General features: G+C 40.6%; 1 protein-coding gene across 2 annotated transcripts in view; it reads left to right on the top strand.

The window, feature by feature from the left end:
- nphp4 (nephronophthisis 4) overlaps positions 1-22,870 on the top strand; it is a 111,998-nt gene that overhangs the window by 67,996 nt on the left and 21,132 nt on the right. For both annotated transcript variants that reach the window (XM_026153873.1, XM_026153872.1), the window contains exons 11-14: positions 280-463; positions 10,492-10,626; positions 12,813-13,012; positions 14,427-14,632. In XM_026153873.1, the coding sequence (XP_026009658.1) occupies positions 280-463; positions 10,492-10,626; positions 12,813-13,012; positions 14,427-14,632 (725 nt within the window). The remainder of the gene's footprint in view (positions 1-279; positions 464-10,491; positions 10,627-12,812; positions 13,013-14,426; positions 14,633-22,870) is intronic.

Below are 22,870 nucleotides of genomic sequence, written 5' to 3'. Positions count from 1 at the left end.
TAAAGTCTTTGTTAATACTTATGTTACACTTTCTAAAAGTCACCATGACTCATTAAGAGATCATAAATAATTGGTTTGCACTTAATGCAATACGTTTGAAAATATTGTCATTAAACATGTTTTATCAATTTATTAATCCAGAAATAACCATTTAGAGCAGTTAGGAGTAATGTTTTCTAAATGATGAATGAGTACCTTACTAATATTTAATAGTGTAGTAATTGTAAGGTGTTACCAATGTTTCTCATGTTGAGTTTTTTTTTTTTTTTAAATCCCTAGTACATGTTGCGTCAGTGTAAATCGGCAGTACAGGCGCTTCACGAGGTGGAGGTACTGACCACTGACTACGTAGGAGAGGATACCTTACTGACAAACCCAGACCTGGGTCGACACTCTGCCTCCAGCCCCATGACGGTTCACACCATTGTCAGAGGCCGGCTCCACATACGCACAGGCAACATTGGCAAGTACAGAAAGACTCAGTTGCAACTCTATTGCTCAATTGTAACTTTCCTGCTTTGGCATAACAATACCAACGTTGTGAAAAAAGCAACAATTCTCTTGAGTATTTTAAATAAATTGTTGCTCAGCTGTAGCTGTGGCAACGTTTTTCAACTGTAACAAGGCCAACTGAGAGAGATGAACAAAATAATATCCTTAGGTCTGACAGCACGATCACTATTCAAGGTCTTCTTTCAGTGCCTTTAATTGAAGAACCATCTCATGACTCTGCAAAAACCTTAGGCTCTTGTGCATAATCACTGATCTGTATTCCATGGCTGCGATGACCATAATTCCCCGCTGTCATGACTTTTAATGGATATACTGTATGCAAGAGATTTTGGATACTGTCGTTTATCTTCATGTTCTACTGGGGACACACGGAAGAAGCTCTACGCTTAAAGCACTGGAAAGAATTCATTGGACCTGCCACTTAGTTGGTCGCAAGTTTTATTGCCGGTAGCAGACACTCTTCGGCTTCCACTGGGACACGGAGGAGTGAGTGTGTGTGATAAAGTGCAAATGGTTCGGCGGTTGCGCTCTGATAATGTGAACGTAAATGTAAGCAAAACCTGGAAAACACAGAGTTACACTTGTTTGAGCTTTTATGGGAAAATCCACTTTCGGTAATCCCTCTACATCTGAAATATTTATGAGTGTTTTATATTCAGGTCATATTCCATTGGAGCCTTATGAAGTAATGTTGTCTATTTACTCTTGCTGATGTGTAGAGTTGAGAAATGGCAGTGGATCACCAGGACTGCTGTTGCTGTTCAGAGTTCCCATTTCCAACACCGGCAAACAGAGGTGTGCAGGCTTGCAAAGCGAACGCTGTGCCAAAGCAAAAATATCTTGATGTGATAGTTCCGCTTCGTCTAGCAATTGAAAACCTTGCTTCTTCCTTTGCGCTCATCCAATTTGGGCCCGGCGTGCCCCTGCGGCGCGATGGCAGCTGACGATAGCTTCCCTGCCATTAATCAACTGTTGAAACGATACTCCCTCTCATAAACAATGCATCCTTTTCCAGGCCTCCAAAACTCTTCGGTGTGCCATTGTTAGGGCTAAATATGCCAGCACTTTCTCATTGGGCTTATCACTCAAAGCAGGTTGAGAGCGCAGCGGGTTATTAGGTGTGCTGGGGATGCGAGGAGGAGGGTTGTGTCTGGCATGTAAATTCCAATCAAGGCTCAGATATCCATCAGGCGCCCTGGCCGACAGTCAGAATCAATTTGGGGAGGGAGTACTTGCAAGCACTTTTCTTTGTTTCAGCTTCCATCTGTCGCTGCCTTTCTCACATTCTCCCTCCTCTCTTCACTCTTTATCACTGTCTTCCTGTTTTCTCTTATTCATCCATTTACCTCTTACCCTTCTATCACACGCTCGCTTCCACCTTCTATTTGGCTGTTTGTTTTACCGCTCTCACCTCTCCAATATCCACCGCGTCTCTCTTTCCCTCTCAGCATCTGTCATCAAGCCATAATGAATCAGCACTCTTATTTGGTGGGTGGTGAAGGATGTGAAGCCAGCATTTGATGGAAAGGACACACACGCGCATGCATGCGCATGCACACACACACACACAAGCACAGATGCATATCAAGCCATTCATACATGCCTGAAAGGTAGGCACTCTTGTACTCACAGACATATAGACAGACAGGTGTAACGGAGCGTGGGCAGGTTGTGTGATGAGCCAGGATGGCAAAAATGAGAGGAGGACAGGTAGAGTATATCACTGATATAATATGAGAACCCTGGAACCACAATTTCTCTGATTTTTAAGTTCAGTGGAAGGATTACAAGGCTCCTATATGGATTGAGCATTTTCCTTCTCCCCTGGCTTTAAATCCCCACTGCACAGGCTCAACAAAGGACCACCGGCCAAGCTGAGAGACAGGCTGTGTACTTGTGGTGATACTGTGCAGATACAGCGCCTGGATTTCAGCTTGAGAGGTGAAGGAAAGTTGCTTGAAAATGTCAATGATGGAGGCGTGCGTGGCAGCAGCAGCAGAAATTTTTCAGTGAAGCGTTATTATAGAATGATGTTCAGCAGCCTGAGGTAGTCTGATCTGGTAAATTCTTAAACGTTGGTCACTTTCTATGCCATATTTTGTAGCCTCTGTTTTATCATCTTTTATTTGGTCCTGATGAAAACTGCATTTATCAAAAACAATAAGAGGAAGTGTCTAGTTCACACCAATAGTCGTCTAATACTCTGCACTGTGACGCTTCTCTTGCAGAAATGCTCATTCAGTTGTGTTCATTCAATAATTCCAGTTGATTTACTTCATAGTGAAGTTTCCATTTATAAAATGGTACTGCTCTTAAGGTATAATCAGTGACACTCAGCATTTCCTTCACAAATGTTTCAAATTAAAAGCCAGACACCTATTGCTTGGCATAATGCGGCCCCTGTTGCTGCTTGGAATTTATTTTGATACATATACAGGAAGTGGTCGTCTTAATCCAACTAAATTTACAGAAAAGGACAGAAAAGGCCTTAACCTATCCAATACGGTCCGGGCTCTGGGGAGACCAATCCATGGCTGATAGCTTTCCAATGTGTGTTTTTCTATCCAGGTATGCTTTTACTGCACTAGGAATGTGTTTTGGGATTATTGGCATGCTAAAACATGAAGCTGTAGCCAATCAAATGCTTTCCACATGACCCTGTTTATGTGTTCATAATTTTGAAAACAAGACTCTCACTGTTGCACTTCTCTCATGACCACCTTTGTACATATTGCACAGAATATGAACCAGAATTTTCCAATTTAAATTCATCACTTCGTAAGATCTGTTACCACTGATTTGGAGTCCAGCTCTGGCATAATTTGGCATGCCTCAGCCTTTTCTGTCTTTTGCCCTTGCTTAAGAATGGCTTCTTGACAGCCACCCTTCCACTGTCACTGTTTCAAATGAGGTTTCAGCCAACAGTAAATGGATCAACTGAAAATGCTGAGACATACGCAACTTTCCAACTAATACCTCTTAAGGAATCACCTTGTTGGTGCAAAAATACTATTTTATGTCTGTCTTTCTCATATGTTGAACTAAAGTAATTGGAATAAAATGTATGTTTTTGCAGCAGGCTGCAAATTGTCTAAAGATAGACTTTAGACACTTTGTCAAATGAACACAAGGGTGGGAATCATACGACTCTGGTAATACTGATAAAATTAGTGTTGTGTTAAATTATTTCTGCATTCTCAGTGAACCCTGATGTCACTGTGGATTTATATTATAAATAATATATGATATACATGTGTCATTATATTATCATCCCCCAAGCCTTTTATAATTCACAAGCAACACAGACCTGACTACCTACTGCTCGGCCCCTTTTGTAATTTTATGTGTCTCAGTCATGCATGCTATTAATCATGTCTTTTCTTCTCTCCTTTGGGAATTCATCAGAATTAGGCTTTATTGAAAAAAATGAGTGGCATACTGTCATTTCCAAATGAAAAAGAGTGAAACACCAAATGATATCCTTTTTTAATTATCACAAGGTGGGATTGACAAGTAATTAATTAAATGGTAATGATATATGCTGTCAGGCCTATTCAATCATTCTATAAAGTAGCTTTTATTAATAGCGTCGTAAAGGACAAAAGTATGTGGCTTAGTTGAATAATAGCGAGTTGTGAGATCAAGGGTTTGCTTTTTGCTGCAGTATATTAGGAAGAATGACAGTGCTCCCACATAGAGCACTATAGGAGCAGATGAGGAGTCTTTAAACCATGACGACCGCCTGCGCGTCCCATGAAATGGATTGACTGGTGTGTCAGGAGGAAAACTCTGATGCTTTATTGATTTTTTTCTGGTAAACCCACAATAAACTCTGTGGGGTGGGGAGGGGAGGGGGGCTGAGATGGAAACAGAGGGAAAGATGCATTAAAGGGAGGTGCTAATCAAAGCATTACGATCAGTGACCAACTTCAACCCAAAGACAGAGAAGAGACAAAAATTGAATAAGCTTTCTAGTCCATTGTGTCATTATGATGTAAAGCATAGAGCAGCATGTAAAGCAGCTTTTCCATAGATGGATACTGTGCACTGACTGATGGCTTTGTAATGTATTTATTGTCTCTCTAAAACAAGAAGGGAAGGAAAAGCGAATAGATTGAAGTCAGATGGGTACAGATAAAGGCTGAATGAAGTAATAAATAAACAATGTAAGAAGTGAACAAGACATTGTTTTTCATAGATTTTAAGCTTTAAAGCCTGAGGACGCCTTAAGAAACCACAACAGGGGTGTATACTGAACTCAAACAGTGGCTCCTTCTGTGGGACTGTGAACATTCACGGCTGCCCCGAAAATCCTTTCCTTACATGCGCTGCAGATTTCCCCAGATGATTTTGTCACTGCAGTAGGACCTAAGGATAACAATATTATCTCTGCAATTTTAGTAAACCCTGGTGCTATTGAAACAATATGATATATATAAAAATAACACATGATATTCATATGCATGTGTCATTGTATGTGTATCATATATATCGTGTACATTGTTTTTTACAGTTGTTTTATTCATAGTAAGTGCCAGGATGCTGCATTTACTGTTCAAGTAAATGCAAGATTTGATGATAGGACAGTATTATTATTATTATTATTATTTTTAACTGATTTTAGTTAAAAGCATTAGAGGTTTACTTAGTGCCAGCACAGGGTTACATCAGGTTAGATTATCTCTTTCACCGTCAAAATAAGACGATTACCATGAAATTAATAGTTTAACTATTTATTCTCGACAGTTTTATTCAGACAAACAGAGTATCTGACCCCCTGATTGTCTCTCCTTTAATCTCTCCCTACATTAGTGTTGGTCTTCACCAAATTCTGTTGCAGGGGCTCTTCCTATGCTCAGACTCCAGTTGGTGTTTTCGATGTTGTTTGGTATTAGGCAAGCAGCCTGCAAAGGGCCTGTGAGACCTCAATACCTGGAAACTGTTGCCTGCACTGCTGGAACCAGGGTTAATGAGAGTACAGAGTGAGAGTCAAACAACCAGCACCAGCTTCATCACCCGGTGACCCCTTTCACTTAAAAGGTGATTTAGAGGTTTTTACTTAAAGCTGATCTGTTGTTTTGCTTTTTAAAAGTTGTCATTAGTTCAGATTTCACACAGATTTGTTTCGGTGCCCGATCCCAAATGTGTGTGTTTATTTAACAGCTTCTCCAATTCTACCTTATTTGACTCATAAAAAGGTAAAACTGCTTACATTGCCAAAGAAAAAGTCGAAATAGGAGGTGCTTTTTTAATCCACTCTGAAATGACAGTAATATTTGCCAACACTAAAACAGCCCATATGTGACAGAAAGGAAAGCCTTTTGATGAAAACTAGTTTTGCTGACTGTGTCGTGGCTAGATCCTTTCTCTCCAACTCGTACGTTCTGTTGGCGTCCCTTTAAGTAGTCCTCATATACACACATCTCTCCCAACACATCATACACAAACCGACAGCATGTATCTGCTTCAGCACAGTAGAGAAGACAGATTAGAACCTTCTCCAGACCACAGTGCTCCTCATCTGCACCCGCCTGATAAGCCCTGGAGAGACCGTTTGCTACAGCAGGAACAAGTCGAGAGATTTCTGCCCGAAGCTGGCACAAGTGAAACAAAATATCCGGGAAATTTACCTAACAATTAGTTTAGCTATAGGTGACTTCCCTCGGGGGCGCACAAACAGTATATCTGCTCATTAAAGGCTCTTGTAGTCGGCTGACTTCATATGCCTTGCTTTTAGCCTTGAGGTTAGAGAATATCTGCTTATTCTGAAAGGTCAGTGGCCTGGAACGGGGAGGCAGAAGAAATCGAATATTGCAGGCTACTTTGAAACCCCCTTGGTGCTTGCTCCCATTTGTTCTGGGGCCCAGTAAATCAGTGGTTTGTTGTGGCCTTAACCTCTAGAACTGCCAGCAGAGCAATGAGGGCGGGCAGGTGGGTTACTCCAGAGAAGGGTTATTGTCATGCAACAGCGAGAGGCAGTCAATAAATTTGATAGAGTTCAGCCCCCTGGCACTTTGTTCACAATTACTCTCCTCCATACAGACAACGTGAAGCAGCAGACGCTGTGCTGACTTTCTGTCTGCAGCACAAACCTGGAGTATCACGTTGTAATTAAGTACTGAGGACCGCGAGCTCTGTCTTAACAATCTGCCACTGTGATTCAGCAGGTAGGAAAAAAAGATAATACGACACCCACGTCAACCAGAAGACGCACTTAAGTAGGTATTATCTGTTGGGCTTAATGATGGTTGTAGCGATAGCCAATTAATTAAAATAACTGAATGATTAAATCAGAGGATCATAATTGGGTTCATCATCAGTCCATTTGTTTTATTATAGACATGTAGCACTCGGTGTTCATCTTATCACTTTCTTGATGGTTTATTGTGTAATTCTGTCGATCAGCAAAGCCATTCTTGACATAAACAAAGGGTCCATAATGAAGGTTTTGGGAAGGAGCTCTACACAGCTGCGTAACTGATCGTAGATGATGATGTGATGGTGATGATGATGACGTCTTTACTGTAATATTTGGGAAACACTGCTGAAAACAAATACATTTGGCTAAGTCGTGTGGCCAGGGAAAGGTGATGGATGATGAGAAGAACGCATTGGGACGGCAGACACCTCACCCATTAATCTGCAGAGCTACGCTGTCTGTGTCTGTTTGCATGGCAATACCAGCTCCCCATTACTCATTTAGCTGCCGCCTATTATCAGATTGCTGATGAAGAAGTTGGCCTCTAAAAGAGTTGGAGGGTACTTCTGGCACACCCTTGTAAAACTCTTATAAGCTAACAGAGGTGTCAGTTCTGGGCAGTAAAGCCACTTAATTGCTGCACTCACCATATTTCATATGAAAGCATCCTGGATTATGTATCCCGCAGCCTCTCAGAAAACACTACACTATACTTCTTATGATACAATTAAGCAGCTCAAAGCCTGGAAACTGAGGGGAGTGATGGGAGCGCACGTGTCAAAGTGCACTGTAATTTAAGCAGTTGCAAACTTTTAATTTGACTTGCTTCTTCAGTCAAGTGTTGTAAATTGTAGCTAACTGTTTCCAAGTGGAGGCCTGTACCTGTAAAAGACTATTTGACCTGTGGTATTTAAAAATGCTCTTAGGAAGGTGGGTCGTAGGTTTTGGTTGGGACTCTGTGCAATTACCCGTCACTTCCCTTAGCGGGCATTTTGTATGTGAAGCACCATTCAAAGGTGTAAACAAGCCTTTCCCGTGGCTGCTATACTGCAGGGGCTCTGCACTAGATGAATTAATGTTTGGAGAAACTGTAATATTGACCATCATTCAGTGTCCTGCTACAAGTGCACCATGAAGCACTTATTTATCCACTTGCCTGTTAAAAAGAGGGAAAAGTTATGTTTTTGCCATCCTGGAAACAAAAAGAGGACACAATTACAGCAGGTTGAATACTCCCGGGACTGTTTTTTCCAAACTGTCAACTGAGCTATTCAAACTATCCTGAACATAGAGCGGATGTGATGACAAGACTAATACAGTGAGAGATCTTTTTTTTCTTTATCTAAGAATTCTTTAGAATAAGGTTGTGTAAATCTGTGGCCAGTCCCCATTCCAGAAATACTGGCAGATAGTTCCAGGTGATATTTAACTGCTCTGTGTTCAAGTGTCTTACTTCATCACTGACACCCAGCACTCAGCCAAACCAGACAGAGGCCAACAAACCCATCCATCAGCATCGTGTTGCCAGCTTTTTGTGTCCAGACCTTTCTGGCAATTTCAGGCCACTAATTACCACTGTAGGCTTGTCTGCATGTATTGATCTTCCCTCAACTGTCACTGGAATGTTTTCACTTTGGCAGCACCGACAGTGAAAAATGCGTTGTTTTGCACGTGACTTTAAAGAGAACTTAAATCTGTTTGTCGTTGTTTTATCGTAAACATAGAGGATATGTCCTCAGACCTTTCTTTTTAGCCTCCAGTGAAACAATAAGAGATGACTGTGCTTTCATGCCTTTGTTGTGCTCCTGATACAGTTCTAAGCACATAACATGTGATTAACTGAAAACAAAGAAAGAAAAATCTCCAAAATTGTTATTGTAGCATTAAAAAAAACTTGACTGATAAAATATTGACTTCATAAATAAAGTGTGCAGTACATCTTAAATGTTGGAGAAAAATTGCAGTAGCCTTATCTGCAAGTCACTGCTATTGTAGGTTTTGTAGTATTGTGAGATATCTTGAGTAAGTTTCTTTATTGGCACAGTTTTTTGTGCCATGAACGAAGGTTATTCACAAGGAGGACCGTTATTTTATTTACTATATCCCAGCTCTTGGCGATATGGGACAAACACAACAACTTTTAAAGAGTGGAGATGCATTTTACGTTGAATTTGTTGCGCAAAGGAGAAGAATGTGAGTGTAAACACAATGCTAATCTCTTCTATACACAGCCTGTTGTATGCATACCCCAACCAGCCAAAGCTTGCTTTTCAGCAGGACAGAGATGAACTATGCTTGCTTGCAGCAATAAACATAATGGTGGAAACGTTTCCTACTGCTGCTGTGACATTTTATGTAATACTAAAAAATTAAGCACAATATAGAAATAATGATGCAATTATTAAAAAAAAAAAAGAATGCCACAACTAGCTCAAATAAATGCTAAATGAAAAGTGACAGACATGAAATGTAACACGCTGTCTGACAAAATACTTCATAGAGGGAGTTAATGAGTATACCCTGATGCTGCAGCACTAATGACATTTCGTTTTATACACAGTAGTAAATCACCAGGTTGAATCATAGAGAGTTTGTAAAAGATGGACAGTATGGGTGTGTTGCACAGACACAGATACCTGCTGATTAGTGCTAAGTAACACCACATATGTTATCAGGGGGTTCAGTTCAATGTGTCAAATTAGTGGAGGTGACAGCTAGCAGGCAGCTAATGGCCTGTGTCAGCATCCACCTGTCATTCAAACAGACCATACCACCAATAAGGCACAACTTTAGCTTTAATACCTTAATTAAACACCACCCTTACAGTAGTTTTGAAGAGGTAATTAAGAGTTAACACAAACAGTTTTTTCTTTATAAACTTGGGCATTTTAACATCATTGTCTGTGACTGGGATCTGGGATCGACTCGGCCACTCCAAAAACATCTACATCATTTGACTGGACAGAGTAGCGTATCTCAAAATATTCAGAGCTCCATCTCTTGGAAAGTATCATGCAATCTTTCTGTATTTCAGAGCCAGATGACTTTTGAGCAAAAATCTCCCTTTATGAGCTTTGGCTAAGGATGACATAACTGCAGCTTTCTGCACAGCTGCCAGACTGTGGAGGATCCTGCCTTGAGAGGTTCTCAGCAATCCAGAGACACTACAGCAGTCTCATACAACCGTTTGCTGCTAAATAGTGACTTGTTCTGTACTCCTTTAATTCCTATAATTCTGATTTATTTGAGCTTTATTCAATAAGCCTTAATCTCACCAGTGTTGCCAAATTCATCTGGAGATTTTTAAAGGTTGATAATTTCTTGTCAGCTTTTGCAAAATATTGATGTTATACTTTCATGCCTCTTGCAAGACATTGCACTATATACTCTATGTTTCAGGTGTTCAAAAAGGTATTTCTGGGTTCCTATGTTACATAAGAACTGAGATATCAGTTGAAATATGTTTTTTTTAAACGTAAAACTTTCATTGAAACAGTTGTTATGTATAGTTGTTTCACTGTTGCATAATAAATTGAAAAACAGTGTATGTACACAATGCCATTTGAATGCCATGACAGTAGATAAAGCAAGTGTTAAAAATGTAAGAGATAATAGTGAAGGTGAAGGTCAGCACAGATGGAGCTGGTCTCACAATGACTGTACAGCCCTCCTTTTTTAGTTAATAACTGGGTTGCTAGTTAGAGTTACTGAATCAAAGTTCTTTCACAGGTGTTTCGTATGTCAGTATATAGAACTAAAAGCTGCTGTTTGTCCTAAAGGGTGCCCTGCAGACTCTGGCAGAAAGAGGCCAGCAGACGTGATGCAGTCTCTCTTGCATATCATCACGCCTTGTGAAGTCACCAGCGGTTTCAGTGGAGGAAGTCTGTCCAGCAGGAACATCCTCCAGCTCAATGGCAAGCATTTTATTCCACAACACACTGCATTTTGCTTTTGTTTGTTTTTTTCTTCCTGTTTTTCTCTGTTTAGAGTTCTGTGCATGTCTAAGCACATGTAGGTTACTGAGTATTTTATGCCACAGAGTAATTAGTGTCTTTTATTTTGGCAGTGACCATGTTTGTGCCTTGATCAGCTCAACCAGATCTATTTCACATTCTCTCTTGGCTGCACCACAGAACCACTCAATTTTCAAACTAATTGAGCTTACAGAAGCGTCTCTGGTGGCTAGCCACAGTCCTGTTTGTGTTTTGTGTGTGTGTGTGTGTGTGTGTGTGTGTGTGTGTGTGTGTGTATGCACACTCCAAGTAAAGGCAGAAACACACTGGGGAAACCAATTTTTTCCTCAATTACACAAACCATCACGAGTCAACTGGTATGTGATTCCTAAATTTGTCCTCAAATGTGAATGACTGGCACACACACACGCGCGCACACACACACGGATAAAAAACAGATTAAAAGCAAGCTGCAAATCAGCCAGTTGCTTAGAATAGTATAAAGAATTTCATCACACTTCTTAAAACATTTGCTTCGTGCACACCACATACTGATACACAAAGACACTCTAATGCGTTTGGAGGTAGCAGCAAACATTTTGTGTATATAAAATATGTTTCATAATTAATTCATGAACAGGTTCGCCTAACATGTATTCCACAAACTGTTGCAATCATGTATTCACAGCTCTTGTTACTGTGCAAACACAGTCTGTTCACTGCTTGCTCACAGTCTTACCTTTATCGCACCTCTCTAACTACCGCAACCTCTCCGACTCCTCTTGTCTCTCCTAAATTGAACTCTTTCCTCTTCTCCACCTTCTTGTGCCATTTAAACACTTTCAGCGCAATAATTGCTTTCACTGGAGTCCAGTCAGCCAGTTAACAGTAAGCACCTGTGAACAGAGCAGCTGCACTGTGCTGTGTGTGTGTGTGTGTGTGTGTGTGTGTGTGTGTGTGTGTGTGTGTGTGTGTGTGTGTGTGTGTGTGTGTGTGTGTATCTCACCATCCCTGTCCCACTTCTGCCTGCCCGTGGCTGTGAAGGAACCAGTATAGCTGGACACTATCAGGTTAGGTGACTGTCAGGCCAGTGCCTCTTTGATAACGACACTGGTTCAGAGAAGAACAGTGATAGTGGGAGTAGAAAACAGAAAGGGAGTCAGATATCCCATCAGGCTGTTATTTATCAAAGTGACACAGCAAATACAAGTAATTTCAGAGGCACTATGACCAGTGAGGTGATGTATATCTAACAACAAATGCAATGCAAAACCCGAAGCATTACAAGGAGTACAAAATAAAGCAGAAGAATAGTTTTCAGAGGATCCTGAAAACCATCTGATGAATGCTTAAGGAATTAATCCAAGTCTAATGTCTGATGCATTCCAATTACCATAGGTAATATTCTTGAAGAGCTTAAATAAACTACTTTACATAAACCTCATGTCTTCTTTCTGTCATTCTCTCTTTTTCCCCCCTCGGTCTCCCCATTTCTCACCCTCACTTCCTGATGTACTACTTGCTTTTTTTCTCCGCACTGAAAACAGCCCATTTCTGTTTAAGATTTGTGGCCAATTTCAGTCAGTCTGGGTTTATCTTCCCATTGCTGCGATGCGAGCTCCATCACTTGGCTCCAAACCGAATGTTGGAAGAGTAAAGCTGTTCTAGATAACAAAAATATGGTTTAAGCAGCTCTCACTTAAAGTTTGTTAATGTCTGAGTGTTATTCAAAGTGCAGGATTAGGCAAATTCTCGTGTAAACAGTCGGGTAATTTGCATGATCCAGTCCAAATGAGGATGGATTATTTGGTGACTGGTAGATGAATTTGATATTTTAATTAGGTGTTTTAGTCCTTGAAGAGTACACATGACCGTGGAGGTGAAAGATAATTTAGGAGGAGAGAGTGAGTTTGTTTTCCCAGCAGCAGGGCTTTGGCCCAGTTGTAGCGGTGCCAGTTGTTTGACTGGACTGTTTTCTGTAAACAAGCTGTTCTTTCTTGTGTTCCAACAATACTTTAATTTGTCAGCGCTTCTCTCTTGTGGACATTTGGAGGGGTTTTAGAACATATGGTCAAAATGGCTAAGAGATTAGACTCCACTCTGTTCAGTAAATATATTCATGATTGCAGCTTGTTTCTACTTCACAGCGAGGAACACTGCACAAGCAGACAGACTGCCGATAAATGAGGATCGGGTGCCATTGTTCCGACGCGGGATCAGAGCTGACGGTGTCGTGCCCAAGGAGAACAGCCTAAACAAACCTGATGACAGTGACCGAAAGCTGAAGTGCATGGCTGCAGTGCGCGAGCGGGAGGCCAGCGAAGATGCTAAAACGGCAAAGGTTGCGGTGAGGTCAAACATTGCACTTTAAGTCCACAGTGAGCCAAAAATAGCTCCTATCTAAAGCTGAGCTGCAATAATCTGTCCCTCTGAGTCTTCTTCACTGATATCTGAGAAAGACAACAGAGGCACAACAACAGCCTGCTTTCTTGCTCCGAAACATGTCTCAGAGTTCTCCTCACAGTCACAAAAGCACAGGAGGTTAAAGGGCACGCTGTCAGGATAGGTTGTAACACATACACAAGACTGATATGACACTTGTCATGAGCATAGTCTTAAGGGATGGTTGGAACTGTTAAGTCATCTTTAATGCAGCTTTAACATCCTAGGTCCATAATGAAGACATTTAACATCATGATGTCTTTGTTAGAAGAACTTGACTTTAACTAACTGTTTGTGACAACTTGCATTTTTTTCACCCATGGGTGCAGGCTTTTTCTTCTTGTGGTAAGACCTTGTGATCTGCTTGTTTCACAGCTTTGTAACAGCTATTACAATTTGGAATATAACTCAATCCTGTTCGCGTCACTGGAACCATATTTTTTGAGTTCTTTCTTCAAATTCAATTTGGATTTAACTTTCTTTCTGGGCTCAACCGTCATTTGACCAGGTTGATGCTGGGGATCATTTTAGAGGACTAAACCCGTGGAAAATTTCAATATTGTGTTTTGGCAAGCTGAAGTTCAGGTCTTTAATTTATTTTTTTGGACCAATTTACTAATGGGCATTATGAGCTTTGTAAAAGTTTTTACATTAAATTTATAATGGCATATTTGTCAGGGATGAAAAAAACATCTTTTCCATCAGCTTTGGAATTTTTTATTTTTTTTTACCAGTTTAATGTTTGAGAATAAACATCAATTACAATGATCAGTTCTCAGTGTTATAGCACTGATAAAAGTCTGGATCTATCTCATTTCGCTTAAGAAAATATAAACTGATTTTGAAAAGGTCATTGGCTCCAAAGGAATGTTTGCCTGCTCTGAAAGCATTCTTTAAAGCTTGTACACATCTATGACATGTAATCATAGGCTATTCAGTCGAGCGTTCTTTTCCTTCTTATCAGAAATGTCATGTTTAAAAACTCTGTTTTACTGCAACCTTGGGATCATTTTTTAAATGTCATCAGTTATGGTAACATTGGACTCAAAATGACTGCTGTGATCTGGGAAAATGCAAAAGTCAGTGTAAAGAGTTGGGAGACTTTAAACCGTGCAAAAGTTTAGGTAAAGTGAGTGAGTACACCTTATGTTGGTTAGGATATTTCTTTTTAACAAAAATGATGTGTATGCAAACTTCAGCACGCAAGGTAGATCAAAAATGAAGTCCCTCTCTGTCAACTGCGTTGGTAATAATTATGGTAGTTTGCAGCCGAGTGCTGAATTGTTTTTTAGCCTTTTGCTATTTTTCTTTGGTAACAGGCTCAGTCTAAAAAAGCCCAGCTGGCCAATCCCAGTGAAGCCAAGAGCAAAGCAGAGAGCATCGCCAACATGCTGAGCCAGGCCATCACCACCCAGCACCTGCTTTATGCTAGCCTGGGCTCTGCAGAGTACATGGAGTTTGTCCTTAAGAATCCATTTAATGTGCCACAGACGGTCACCATTCACAGCGATGACCCTGAGCTAAGGTGAGATCCTGTAAACTGTGAGCTGTCTGTGAGGTGGTGTCAGACTAATGTCCTATTTTTAACCCTTTATGTGCTGCCATAATTATATTTCCCACTCTCATAGACCAAAAAGCTCGTGTTTCAATCTTTAAAATTAAATGGATTTTACAAGTTTATAGGTTTGCCCCTGTTCTAGCACACCAACTGTGAACATGTGTTTTCTATACTGTATGTGTTTTCGATTATCAAACTATAACTAGCCTTGCTCCACCGTGAAACTGTGTTCACACTTTCTGAATGTGTTTCCGTAGGTGACAGTAAAGCTCTGGAGATGATGTTTTTGGAACCTATTTTCATGCTGCTTTAGGAAATGATGCTTTGTGTTCACACTTGACACTCCTCACTGTGAAACACATCCCATCCAAAAGGGTACACACATTTAGGCTATCCACCTATCCCTTAAACATTTACGTCATCAGCATTAGTATCAGATACTGCCGTTATTACCACGTGGTGAGGGCAGAAAAATTTGAGATATGAGCCATCATTAACAAAGAGGAAGAAAGAAGATGGCCTTCTACACCCTTTTTAAAAATCTTAATTGATGGCTTCAAGTCTGTTGTGTATAAAAGGTAACAAGTGGTGTGCTGAATCCTTATTCCTTCATATTATCATCATTAGGGCGTAATTAATTGCAAATGCCATCCCTACACTCTTTTCATAGACTTGTGATTGTCTTTGTCTTGGTAATATTTTTCAACTATCAGTGTGGTTCAAATTATTATTTTTAATGTCTTTTTTTCAGCACACATTTTTACTTGCCATGGTATGAAAATTACAGCTGACACTCATGGCATTAATGATGACTTGAGTTATTTAAGTGTTGCAGTAAAACCATGCATAATGCACCATGAACAAGCATGCACAAAACCGGGACAGTTTGATAAAAAATATGCTTTTTGCTTTTTTTGAATTGAAACTTTTTTTCCTCAAACACAGGCTTTAATCTGTGTCTACAAATTATACCTATCCGGCATAAAATTATGACCACCTGCTCAATATTGCATTGGTCCTTCTACTGTGCCAAAACAGCCTTCATCTGTCGATGCATCTCCACTGGCACCTGAAGGTGTCCTGTGGTATCTGGCACCAAGATGTTAGCAATAGATCCTTTTAGTTGAGAGGTGGGAACTCCATGGATCAGACTTGTTTTATCCAGCACGTCCCACAGATGCTCGACTGGATTGAGATCCTGTGAATTTGGAGACTAAGTCAACACCTCAATCTCATTTTGCTTCTCAAACCATTCTTTTACTTTGTGGCAGGGAACATTATCCTGCTGAAAGATGCCACGGACATAAGAGAATACTGTTTCCATGAAAGGGTGTCCATGCTCTCTGGTAATGCTTAGGTAGGTGGTGTGTGTCAAAGTAACATCCACATGGACGGCAAGACCCAAGGTTTGCCAGCAGAACACTGCCCAAAGTATCACACTGCGTCCGATGGCTTGCCTTATTCCCATACTGCACAAACTTGGCCATCCACATGATGCAAAAGAAAACATGATTCGTCAGACCAGACCACCTTCTTTCATTGCTCTGTGGTCCAGTTTTGATGGTCATGTGCCCATTGTTGGTGCTTGTGCTGTTGGACTGGCATCAGCATGGGCACCCGGACTGGTCTGCAGCTATGCAACCCAATACGCAACATAGAATAGAATGGAACAGACCTTTATTGTCGTGTACTTCAACAACGAAATAGGTGCCCCATGCTCCGTGCAAAAGTAAAATATAAATAGTAAGACAGCAGGAATAAGTAGCAAACAAAAGAAATATGTACAGCTAAGAAGAATATATACAAAACAAGAGAAAGGCACACATTGGAGAACAAAGTGCTTGGAAGCAATGCAACAGGACATGTCTGAGTGTAGAGTCTCTGTGTTAGTGGCCTGAGTGATTAGGGTTATTTAGAACACAGTTTAGAGTGGTGAGGTGGGTGGGAATAAACCGTGATTCACTGTAAATTCTGGCATCTTTCTGACAGCCAACATTAACTTTTTTGGCAATTTGAGCATATAGCTCGTCTGCTGGATCGGACCACACAGGCCAGCCTTTGCTCTTCAAACTCAAATTCTTATGCTCGTCCATTTTTCTTGCTTCTAACACATCAGACAAAATGAGGACTTTAGATTTTGCAAACATTAATCAAATCTTGCATGGTTTCGGATACCTTACAGTGCTTGTAATGTGCCAAAATACCACTTGATCATTTTGAGGTGAGAGCAAATTTCACAAGTGTTATGATTTTTTTGCAGTAGATACTGCCAAAGATAGTTTAGTTACAATGAAACCAGAGCAGGATGTAAAAGTGGGGGGAAAAAGCAAGCTTTACTTCAAAAATAACAAGGTCCTAAAAGCAGGTAAGGCATGAGATGCAAAAAAGTTTTCTGGAAAGCAACGGCAAAGAGCACAGAAGCAATCTGGCAGAGTAGCAGTTGCGAGCTTAGGGTATATATCCTGCAGGGTTGATTAGTGAAGTGGCTCCTGGTGATCAGAGGCCAGGGAAGATCAGGTGATGCAGGCAGGAAAGCAGGGCAGGTGAGAGTGGCGAGTCTGAAGAGGGAGAAGATGGTTTTGTAAGAAGATGAAAACCAGACTGAATGAATGACTACATGAAAGAAATAAAGGCAGAAAAGAAAAACTATGACAGCTGCTGGCTGCCATGTTTCTGATTTGACTATCTTTATCAAGATCATCTGTTAATGTACGGACCAAAACATGATTGCATGCTTACCCTCTTTATATGTTTCATAAAAGCTCGTGTTGCTTATGAAGCATTTTAAGACATTTATTTCTTATGTAGTTGGGGGAGAAAAACCTCCTAAACAATACGTGAACCTAAATCTGAAAATTGTTTCCTGTGAAGAAATTTAAAGCAACCAAATTGTGATGCAACTCGAAATGTTTTAAGAATGATTAAGAATCTCATCATCCAAAAGCTGTTGTTAATTAGGTATATACACAGTTATATGTGTAAATATGCTTCTAAAAGGGTGATACGTCAACAATGGGAAGATTATGTGATAAATTCATGAAGAGGTTTGATTGTGTGACTGTGTATTTTTTGCAGGTCTGAGTCACATATTGCTCACTGACTTGAAATGATGCATGTACGTGTAGGTGTGTGCTGGTGTGCGGGTTTTCATCTATTACATTTTTAGGACTTGAAATTGGGTTTTTTACATCAGTGGGCATTCTCTGTACATGCATTATCATGTTAGCCTGATCCAGTTGCTTCCGGTTTGGGGTGAAGTTTGGAGCAGTTGCTGCATTGTTGGCCACAGTAATATATCAGTAAGGTTAGCTGGATTATTCATTATAAGCAAGATTAAATAATGGGCAGTCTTTTGCACAAGACATGGGATGTGATTATTGCAATGATAATAAGATGAGCATTGCATGATTATAAAGACTTTTTGGCTTGACTCTTTACTTTCAGAGGTACTGCAGGCACTTTAGTCTGAGGAAGTTATTATAATTATATTAACAGTGTTTGCTGCACTGTCCTAAAATGTATTAAAGATAATTAATTTCATTATTAAGATGCTTATGTGTTTAATTTGCTGGGCACTTGTTGCCACCCCTCCTTTCTGCTTTTTGCAATTTCAACCCTATTGTGTGAATCTCACGCAGGTGCTCTGTTTTACATAACTTAACATCGACCAGGTCTCCACATTACTACATTTGCTAATTATACATAATCATGATCTCTGCCAGTGTCTGTGTTCTGCCGGAGAAAAAAGAACCCATTTTTCTGACCACATTTCAGTTGTTTTATCAAAAAAGTTAAAAATCTGAAGTTTTCAGTGTAGTGCATTACATTATGTTTTAACATTTCACAGTTTTTCATGTACGTAAGCACCTTTCAACCTCTCCTTTCCAAAACTCTGACAGTATTTGAATGTGTTGACTTCATGTCTAATTACACACCCTAATCACCCAAATCTCAACAGGTTCTCCTGAGTTACATTCAGCACAGCACAAGTCTGACCTACAGTACGTGCAGTCACTTCAACAGAACTACAGTATTATGATGCACTGACATAGTTATATACACTGAACAAAAATATAAACGCAACACTTTTGTTTTTGCTCCCATTCCCCATGGGATGGACGTAGAGACCTAAAATTCATTCCAGATACACAATATAACCATCCCTCCCAAACAGTGGTCACAAATCAGTCCAAATGTGTGGTAGTGGGCACATCTGCTATATTGAGATAATCCATCCCACCTCACAGGTGTGCCACATCAGGATGCTGATCTGACATCATGAGTAGTGCACAGGTGTACCTCAGACTTCCCACAACAAAAGGCCACCCTGGAATGTGCAGTTTTGACTCACAGCAAAATGCCACAGATGCCACAAGCAATGAGGGAGCGTGCAATTGGCATGCTGACAGCAGGAATGTCAACCAGATCTGTCGCCCGTGCATTGAATGTTCATTTCTCAACCATAAGCCGTCTCCACAGGCGTTTCAGAGAATATGGCAGCACATCCAACCGGCCTCACAACCGCAGACCTCGTGTAACCACACCAGCCCAGGACCTCCACATCCAGCAGGTTCACCTCCAAGATCGTCTGAGACCAGCCACCCAGACAGCTGCTGGAACAATTGGTTTGCACAACCAAACAATTTCTGCACAGACTGTCAGAAACCGTCTCAGGGACGCTCAACTGCATGCCCGTCGTCCTCATCGGGGTCTTGACCTGACTCCAGCTCGTCGCCGTAACAGACTTGTGTGGGCAAATGCTCACATTCGATGGCGTCTGGCACGTTGGAGAGGTGTGCGCTTCACGGATGAATCATGGTTCACATTGTTCAGGGCAGATGGCAGCTGAGAATGTCCCAGTTCTTGCATGGCCAGCATACTCACCGGACATGTCACCCATTGAGCATGTTCGGGATGTGCTTGACCGGCGTATACGACAGCGTGTACCAGTTCCCACGAATATCCAACAACCTCGCACAGCCATTGAAGTGGAGTGGACCAACATTCCACAGGCCACAATTGACAATCTGATAGACTCCATGTGACGATGTGTTGCACTGCATGAAGCAAATGGTGGTCACACCAGATACTGACCGGTTCTGGGTCCCCAGACCCCCAACAGTGCAAAAAACTGCACATTCCAGGGTGGCCTTTTGTTGTGGGCAGTCTGAGGTACACCTGTGCACTACTCATGATGTCAGATCAGCATCCTGATGTGGCACACCTGTGAGGTGGGATGGATTATCTCATTAAAGCAGATGTGCCCACTACCACACATTTGGACTGATTTGTGACCACTGTTTGGGAGGGATGGTTATATTGTGTATCTGGAATGAATTTTAGGTCTCTACGTCCATCCCATGGGGAATGGGAGCAAAAACAAAAGTGTTGCGTTTATATTTTTGTTCAGTGTATATAACTATGTCAGTGCATCATAATACTGTAGATCTGTTGAAGTGACTGCACGTACTGTAGGTCAGACTTGTGCTGTGCTGAATGTAACTCAGGAGAACCTGTTGAGATTTGGGTGATTAGGGTGTGTAATTAGACATGAAGTCAACAGATTCAAATACTGTCAGAGTTTTGGAAAGGAGAGGTTGAAAGGTGCTTACGTACATGAAAAACTGTGAAATGTTAAAACATAATGTAATGCACTACACTGAAAACTTCAGATTTTTAACTTTTTTGATAAAACAACTGAAATGTGGTCAGAAAAATGGGTTCTTTTTTCTCCGGCAGAACACAGACACTGGCAGAGATCATCATTATGTATAATTAGCAAATGTAGTAATGTGGAGACCTGGTCAATGTTAAGTTATGTAAAACAGAGCACCTGCGTGAGATTCACACAATAGGGTTGAAATTGCAAAAAGCAGAAAGGAGGGGTGGCAACAAGTGCCCAGCAAATTAAACACATAAGCATCTTAATAATGAAATTAATTATCTTTAATACATTTTAGATCAGATCAGCATCCTGATGTGGCACACCTGTGAGGTGGGATGGATTATCTCAATATAGCAGATGTGCCCACTACCACACATTTGGACTGATTTGTGACCACTGTTTGGGAGGGATGGTTATATTGTGTATCTGGAATGAATTTTAGGTCTCTACGTCCATCCCATGGGGAATGGGAGCAAAAACAAAAGTGTTGCGTTTATATTTTTGTTCAGTGTATATACTGCAGTGGATAACCTGTAACTTGTAATTCTTGGAGGATGGGGGATGAGAGAATCATGACGATCATCTGCTTTGTTACAGTAAGATAACAGTGACATCATTCACACCACTGGTTTCTATGGTAAATGTTTGGTAGATGTTGAGATCATTTCTAAATATAGCTGTGAAATCATTAACATAAGATAAGATCTTAACAACAATCAGCACTTTACTATTACAGGAGTCCTGTTTTTAGTCTCGAATGCTTCCACTTTGCCCTGCAGTTATGGTTACAGCTGACTGAGGAATATCAAGAAAGTTTAAAGTTAAAAGGACAGGAATTTTACTACTAATTGTTGCATCAGTGGCATTTTTACATTGCCATGATGCTGTTTAGAATGACACCTTCATTTGGTCTTAAAAATCCTATCTCAGTCAATCTCTAATTAAGGGGACTGGCTTTGACTTTAGTGTATGTCTAGACCACAGAACACCACCATATTTCTGGGTGTAACAAACAATGTTGCGTAATTTCATGTCTGGCCATGAAAAAAGAATATTTTTATTCCTTCCACAGCACAATCACTTGACACAGAGGCACACATTATGTTCGAGAGATGCTAAATACCCTCTTTAATCTGCCCATAGCAGCCATTATGGCTGATGTTTCCTGAATCACCCATTCTGGTGTTTGTTTCCTTCAGTTAGCATCATAGTTAATCCCCTCTCTTTGAGTCTTTTGTTAGTGATTCTGCTCATGCCTGAGCTTGGATTAGGATATATCACATTGATCAACAAATGCTGCAGTGCGCTCTGGATGACTCATTATGGCATTAGCCCGGCCACCGGGCCTAGCAGGTCTAATTGAGAGTCATCAATCCCTGCATCTGTCCTCTTGCTGGCTTAGCACTCTGTTAGTTTTTTCATTTCTTGATGAGACGGTGTGACACTTTACACCAAACCGTCTGTCACCTCTACCAAGAGCCCTGAAATGTGTAAATTAACGAGCAAGCGCCGGCATTGGATGCGCTTTTCCTGCAGCCCCTTTTTATGAAACAAATGCATAGTGCACTATGCAAGGCACTGCTAATGACACATTTTCATTTTATAAAACTGGTATTTAATCATAGATAAGCAGCGCTGTGATATGGATTATTGTAATGTACATGTGAATGCTGTTTCCACAGACACAAGAGGGAAATTTATATAAAATCAATATTAACTGGGTTCATTTCAGTCTTTTGTGTTCTTTAACATGTTGCAGGAAATACTGGACTGTCACATAGTTTTGTTGCAAGTTCTGTCCTTAATGTTATTTGGAAACGGAAATCTGATTGATAAATTTGTTTTCTTTGACAGATCTTAAACTCTTTGTTCACACACAAAAAAAAACACCTTTCCCACAAGCTGCTCTTTTAGGATGACGGTTCTTAGAAAGTAATCTATATAGTTAGTATTGCTGCATTCATTGTGTTAGTATGATTTGTCTTCAGTACAAATAACAGCCTGTCATAGGCTAACACAAATGTATACACTGTATACACTTTCTATACACAGGAATTAGGACATAAAAAACAAGACACATTAATATAAGGTGAACCAGATGCTGGAAGTAATCACAAACTTTAAATGCTACAGGAAAGCTTCATGGATGAAATATAGTTTGATGACAAATTACAAAGAATTGGTGCCCTCATCTTTTACCCATATACTGTTTAATGTATATAACAGCCAATACAGTTTTCCTTAACTATGAGGTTAAGTATTACTCACAGTAGTCCTCTTTAGTGTCTTTAAAGGGACGGAAGGTGTACAAAAACAACAACACTGGCCTGAATGACCGTGTTTTCCCGCACTCTATGAATTGCAGTTTGTCCATTGCACTGGAGTTACTCTGCACCTACTTCCTTGTTTATATTGTGGCCAAATAATTGACAAGGAGCTTTCTTGAAAATGTAAACCGGTCCCCGGGTCAGCTCTTTGTTCTGCAGGAGCAAACAAGAAAAAAACAAGTTTAACCTTTCACTGAAATTTGAGCGTCAGAC

Source organism: Astatotilapia calliptera, chromosome 20 (genome assembly GCF_900246225.1).
Source record: "Astatotilapia calliptera chromosome 20, fAstCal1.2, whole genome shotgun sequence".
Taxonomy (NCBI): domain Eukaryota; kingdom Metazoa; phylum Chordata; class Actinopteri; order Cichliformes; family Cichlidae; genus Astatotilapia; species Astatotilapia calliptera.
This window is presented reverse-complemented; position numbering and strand designations above follow the sequence as displayed.